This window comes from Heloderma suspectum, chromosome 2, assembly GCF_057233095.1.
Source record: "Heloderma suspectum isolate Gila_16-S chromosome 2, 16-S_ref, whole genome shotgun sequence".
NCBI lineage: Eukaryota > Metazoa > Chordata > Lepidosauria > Squamata > Helodermatidae > Heloderma > Heloderma suspectum.
The window spans coordinates 190,142,376-190,148,375 of NC_139459.1; the positions used below are offsets into that span (position 1 = coordinate 190,142,376).

A 6,000-nucleotide genomic window follows, 5' to 3' on the forward strand; every position below is an offset into this window, starting at 1 on the left:
GTAAATCATTATTTTTTGTAAAAAAGAAAAGAAAAAAAGAAGCAAAAATGTCAGCTGTAAATTCCAAAAATTGTGCAATTTGCAGCCAAAATTTGCACAATTTAGAGCCATAATTTGTGCAAAACTCTACATGCACAAATTACATCTGAAACAAAAAAAAAGTGTTAAAAGTCCCCAGAACTTGGGGAAACTGAGCAACTTGGCGTGCAAAAGCAAGCCAAGTCAGGCATGCCATGGAACTCTGGTGAGCCTGAAAAAGGCTAGATTTCCTGGCGATGGACATCCATACTTATGCCTCAATACCAGACAGTACCCATTCACTTTCCTTACATCCACCTGACGGTCTAGTCCTAGAAAGATCTGGCCAAGCTGTTTCTAAACAGGACAGGCGTGATTTATTATTGTCTTGTATTTTGCCTTTGTATTTGTTGTGTGCCCTCTAGAACACAGGACACTGGGGGACTAAATGGAACTTTAGCCTTAACCAGCATGGTGGTTCCTATGGATCCTTAGGGCTGGTATGTGTGCATTAATTATTAGCAACACACAGCCGCCACCTCTAAATATTTTATATTGACAAGTCTTTCTTTGGTGTTCCTTCTTCATCACCAAGAGCTAAAATCACCTGGGCATGATAACTAACCTGAATTCTTCCTTTTTATTTATTTACAATAGGTTGTCTGGTGATGGAATTGGTACTGTGAACATGAGTAAGTTGTGTGTTTTTCTTGAATTCCCTTTCTGCAACCACAAATCTCACAACACGTTAAAAACTGACAAACACAAGCCACTGAAAGCCCCACTTAGGGTGTGGATGACAAATCCAAGCTACTCGTTATGACAGTTGCTTATGTATATAGTGGTGAGATATATATGATTATATATGACAAGAATAGCCAACTTCTATATTCTTGGGAGGCAGTCTGTTATCCAGTAAATGATCTCAAGTTTTGCCATACAAATTGCCCCCAGCATGAATGGTTGCGTTCCAAAATACAGTTTATTGACGGATATAGTTCAGTTCCTATCTGGTCCCAAGCTAAGGGCTCAAGAGACTGGAAACTTCAGCAACGCAAATGTAAAATTACTACAATACAATAACCAATTAAGGGTGCAATGCAAAGCATGTTTAGATAGAAAAAAGTCCTACCACTCCTAGTATTCCCCAGCCAGCAAGGCTAGCTGGGGTATGCTGGGAATTGTAGAACTTTTTTCTGTCTAAACATGCATAGGATTGTGCCCTAAATTAAATAAACCCACCTCTACTCCACATTGGCCATTGAATGCCAGCCTAAAGAGCAGAGGCTTACGACTCTTCCAGAAAGCACACAGTCTCAAATTTTGATGGGTCCCCATTGGTGGGAAGGCAGCCATCTTTAACTGGGAGGGAGTGTCTGTTACACTGTTGATCAACATTGGTTTCAATAGCAGCAGTTGCATTTAGAAGTCTTTTTGCCTTGGCTGCCACTGCTTCATCTTGGATTACGTACGTCACATGAGTGATCCCAGCCAGTCGGTGACCTCGCAGGGAATAGGACGCTGCCTCAGTGCTCAGTAGCCATTCAGACTTGGCTCCATGATGATGTCTCTGAGGACAAGTGAAGTCAATTGAAAGCGAAGGCAAGAGAGGGCAATGTAAACATATTTACAAGGCGAGCCAAAAAGTCACGAGCGGTTTCTGGGCAAATTCCTTACTTGTCAAGAAGCAGTCTCAACTGCATTCTCCCGCAGAGGTCAAGCTCCCACAGTCTTACACCTAAATGCACTGTGTTTCTTATCTTATGTGCTGCAGCTGTGCATAACACCAGTGGCAGTGGTGCATATGGCTACGGAGGAGGATTACACCTGGGAGAAGGAATGGGCGGTGGAATCGTCAGCTTTGGAAGTGGTTCAGGCAGCATAAAATCGACATACAGTGTGAAGTCGTCTACAAGCAGGAGAAGTGCCAATATAAACTAAGCTCAGGAAAGCCAGGGCCATCACTGCCTGAACGAAAGAAATTACATCTCCATTTCCCCCCCTCTTTTCCCGGCCACAACACAGCAAGAAAGAAAGTAGAGTGGGGGGACTCATTGTCTCCCAACATTCAAACTGGTTGCACAATCCAGCAGGGATTACTGAAATGCTGATAGTGATGTTCTGCAAGTATATATTCCCTCTCCACATCCCCATAAACAGCCTAGATTCTGGGGATGCCTCTATTGAGATCAAGAGAAGCTTTGCTGAAAGCAGGCTTAACCCAGAAATATTACATCCTAAAGCAGCCTTCCCCATTCTGGTGCCCTCCAGATGTGCAATACTGGCTAGAGATGATGGGCGTAGGGATGGAGGGATCTGTCAGTTTCACTTTCTCCCACATTTGAATGTTTAGAATCTCAAGTTCTTTTCATCCCGAATATGAAGAAATTGGACATTTTTGGTAAATCCTGATCAAAATGAACTAGAACAAAATCCCCACCAATCTCCAACACATCTGGAGGGCACCAGGGTGGGAAAGGCTGTGCTAAACGATGGAGGTAAATTTCCCATTGTTTGTGTTTAATGCAGAAATTGGAAGGAAAAAATGTGAATGTCACAAAAATAAAATGGGAAAAACCTTGTGTTTTTGTTTTGCAAAATGATTGTGTATTGTGATACTTTTATTTCCTATTCCATGTTGTAGTCTTATAAACCAGATTGAGGCTGCAATCCTATACCCACTTCCCTGGGAGTAAGTCCCCTTGAACTCAAGGGGACTTACTTCTGAGTCCACATGTATAGGTTTGCACTGTAAGGCTGCCATTCTAGACCCACTTACCTGGGAGTAAGCCCCCTTGAAATCAGTGGGACTTACCTTTGAGTAGACATGTATAGGTTTGCACTATAGGAATAATGCAGATCACACAGGGCCACATTTGTCACACACGCTGCTTTTTATTATGGTATTGAGGAGGCCATTTTAACTCTAGCTGTCACAGCTGAGATATTCCTTTAAGACTGTAGTGGGGAGATGTTGGGTAATCAATTAACTTTTAGGGAGCTAGGATGTCATGGAGAAAATAACGGAAACACTTGTTCCTGAAATGCAAGGGCCAGTTTACACAGCAGCTTGAAATCAAAGTTCCATGAATACAGAGGCCTCTGGCTGCCTGAAACAGCTATTGATCTTGATAGTTACTAAAGGTATCCATGCAGAGATCCATTCCAGCCCTTTTAGTGCCACCATTTCTGCTTGTCCACAGTGCTTCTGGCAGTGAGGAACAATACAGTTTCAGCTACTTTTTTGTTCCTCTGTGTCAGGAAAACCCAGGCAGTGCAGGAATTCGCAAGAAGCAGCTCTGAGAGGGCTGGAAGGGAATTCTCTACCAGTGCCTGTAGTAGCTGTCAGAACCAAACACTGCTACAGGCACTGCACTTCTGAAGCGTTATTTGTAGGCTGTGGTGTGTCCTAAGATAAGAACCAGGGATGGTCGGAGAATCCACACAGCATGAACCTCTTTTTGAACTTTATGAATCTGCACTGTACAGAAAAATCACTGGATCAGGCTATCGCTAAGATGCAGATCTCCAAGATCCATAGTCAAACTGTATATGCATACATTACAGTGCTTAGATGAAACCAGCAATGATCAGGTTAACGCCAGCAGCAGCTTCCTCAGGTGGTCAGGCAGGGAAGAAGAGCCATTGGGAGATGAAGAAAATTATTCAAGGGAGTTGAAGCTGATGCCAAAAGAGGAGGTAGGAGGGAAGAAGTAAGTTACACAGGCAAGGGAGAAGACAAGCTGGATCAAGGGAAAGGGGATGGAACAAAAAGATCAACATGATGTGTACCTATAAAAATAGGTTAATTATTTTTAATAATTATAAGGCTTGTATAAATACTATATGTATAACTACAACTTGTCTGCCAGTTAACTATCTATACTGATTTAGACACTTCAGACAAAAAATACACCAGAACGTGCTGCAGGCTGGGTTCAACATTAGTTTTTTATACTAACAAAAAAATTAAAATAGAGAAGAATCTTTAGCTCCATTTTCCTATTGTGTCAAATAATCTGTATATTCTCAATAAAAACATACGTAGGCTAAAACAATTGTTATAAGAAATGCATACATTCTAAGATATTAATAGTTTAAAAGGAGTTAGTATTTTGTAACTTTCCTTCTTATCAAAGGGTTCAGTTTAAGAAGGCGAGCTCTCTAATTTCTAAGTTCCTTTCCCAGCTCTGAATAACAATACTTCATTGCAATACACACAAGAGCCAGTGTGGTGTAATGGACAGAGCGCTGGACTGGGAGTCAGAGATCCGGGTTCTGGTCCCCACTCGGCTATGGAGATTCACTCAGTGACTTTGGGCCAGTCGCAGACTCTCAGCCCAACCTACCTCACAGGGTGGTTGTTGTGAGGATAAAATGGAGAGGAGGAGGTGTATGTACGCTGCCTAGGGTTCCTTAAGGAGCAAAAAAGGCGGGATATACAGTAAATGCAATAGATAGATAGATAGATAGATAGATAGATAGATAGATAGATAGAGTACTAACCCATATATCTGAACTCATTTTCAACTCCTCAAAAACTCCAATGAGTTTTTAGAATACACAAGATGCTTAAGGTTAACATATATCAGGCTAGATAAGACTGATTCTGAATCTGATCTTTGAGAAAACAACTCACGCCTCAAAATTTGCTACTTAAAGTCTGATTATAAACCTACCTAAACATCGATACGGTTTATCTGGTTTCTGGTGTTTATACTCTATACCACATTTATTACCCATTAATTCTTGACCATAACTGATAGGTCCCAGCTTACCTGGCAGCCCAAGTTTGTGTGGTGGGGGTGGGGGATCTGGAGGAGAGAAGGGCAGGTCCGCAACTGTTTGCTGTGGCCCCACAGTGGGCTGTGGCCGTTGGCTTGGGTCTACTCCTGGGGAGCCAATCAGGGTGCAGATTGACTCTGTGGGAGGCAGGGCCTTGCAGCAGACCAGAAGGAGAACTTCCTCCCTCCATTCCACCTCTAGGGTATACATTGTGGCCTGTCTTGGGTTGCCCTCCATGCCAGCACTGACTTCCCCACCCACGACTCCCAAGGGATAATAATTCTTGCTCTGGACCTGCCAGCTCAGCTGACAGAACTGAGAAGGTTTTTTTCTCCTTCTCCATAGCAAGATAACTAATGTCAGGTTATGCTAAGGGCATCTTCTCATCATGCTTGTATTATGAGGAGTGGGAAGTACTTAAGGCTTATTTCATGTCACAACTATGCAGTGCAGGTGTAGGAGGCGCTGGGCTGGGATCATTTTAAGATGAAGTAGGAATGGGGTCCCAGCTTCCCACAGTGGGGATCCCCTTAAGGCAGGGGTGTAGAATATCAGGCCCGGGAACTAAATCTGCCTGCCCCTGGGTTCCCTCCAATGGCCAGGCCTCTTTCTCCCTGACCACTGTTTCTTTGGTGGACCTTAGGGGATTTGGCAGCAAGACCCAGCCCAACTTGGGGGCTGGCAAACTGGTCACACACAGAGGGTGCAGGAAGGGCTCACAAGAGGAATGCATGCTACTGTGGGCCCAAGACTCCTGCACAGCCAGCAGACAAGCCCAGCCAGGGTATAAGCCAGCATGCGGGCTGCTGGATGACTGAATCCATGCCCTATGCCCCCACTAAACCTATCCAAGCTGAACCCAATAAAAGTTCTGGCCAGTCATGTAACTCAGTCAGGGGTGTCATTTATTGCCTCCCCCACCCCATTGCCTGAAATCCAGCTCTGCTGTCCCTCCACAAGTGAAATTCTTAGTACACCTTTGGCCAGGAATAATAAAGTAATGCAACCCAGCACTCTTCGGATAAACGTTGACACCAAACCTAAGTTTTACAGCTCTTCATTTGTCAAATAACCCTTGACCATGAGTCATGGGCATTAACTCAGCTTCCTTATTATCCAAACGCTTTTGCCAATCTCGATACCAGTTACCCAGAATTCATTTTGAACCTCATAGAACTTCCATATCACTTCACCAAC

At 43.6% G+C, this 6,000-nt stretch overlaps 1 protein-coding gene across 1 annotated transcript in view; it reads left to right on the forward strand.

The window, feature by feature from the left end:
- The window catches only part of LOC146353619 (keratin, type II cytoskeletal cochleal-like), a 28,006-nt gene extending 25,388 nt beyond the window's left edge, over positions 1–2,618 (forward strand). Inside the window, exons 8-9 of the mRNA XM_084836888.1 lie at positions 676–710; positions 1,793–2,618. Coding sequence (XP_084693014.1) covers positions 676–710; positions 1,793–1,959 — 202 coding nt within the window. The 3' untranslated portion in view covers positions 1,960–2,618. The remainder of the gene's footprint in view (positions 1–675; positions 711–1,792) is intronic.
- Positions 2,619–6,000: the final 3,382 nt, after the last annotated feature.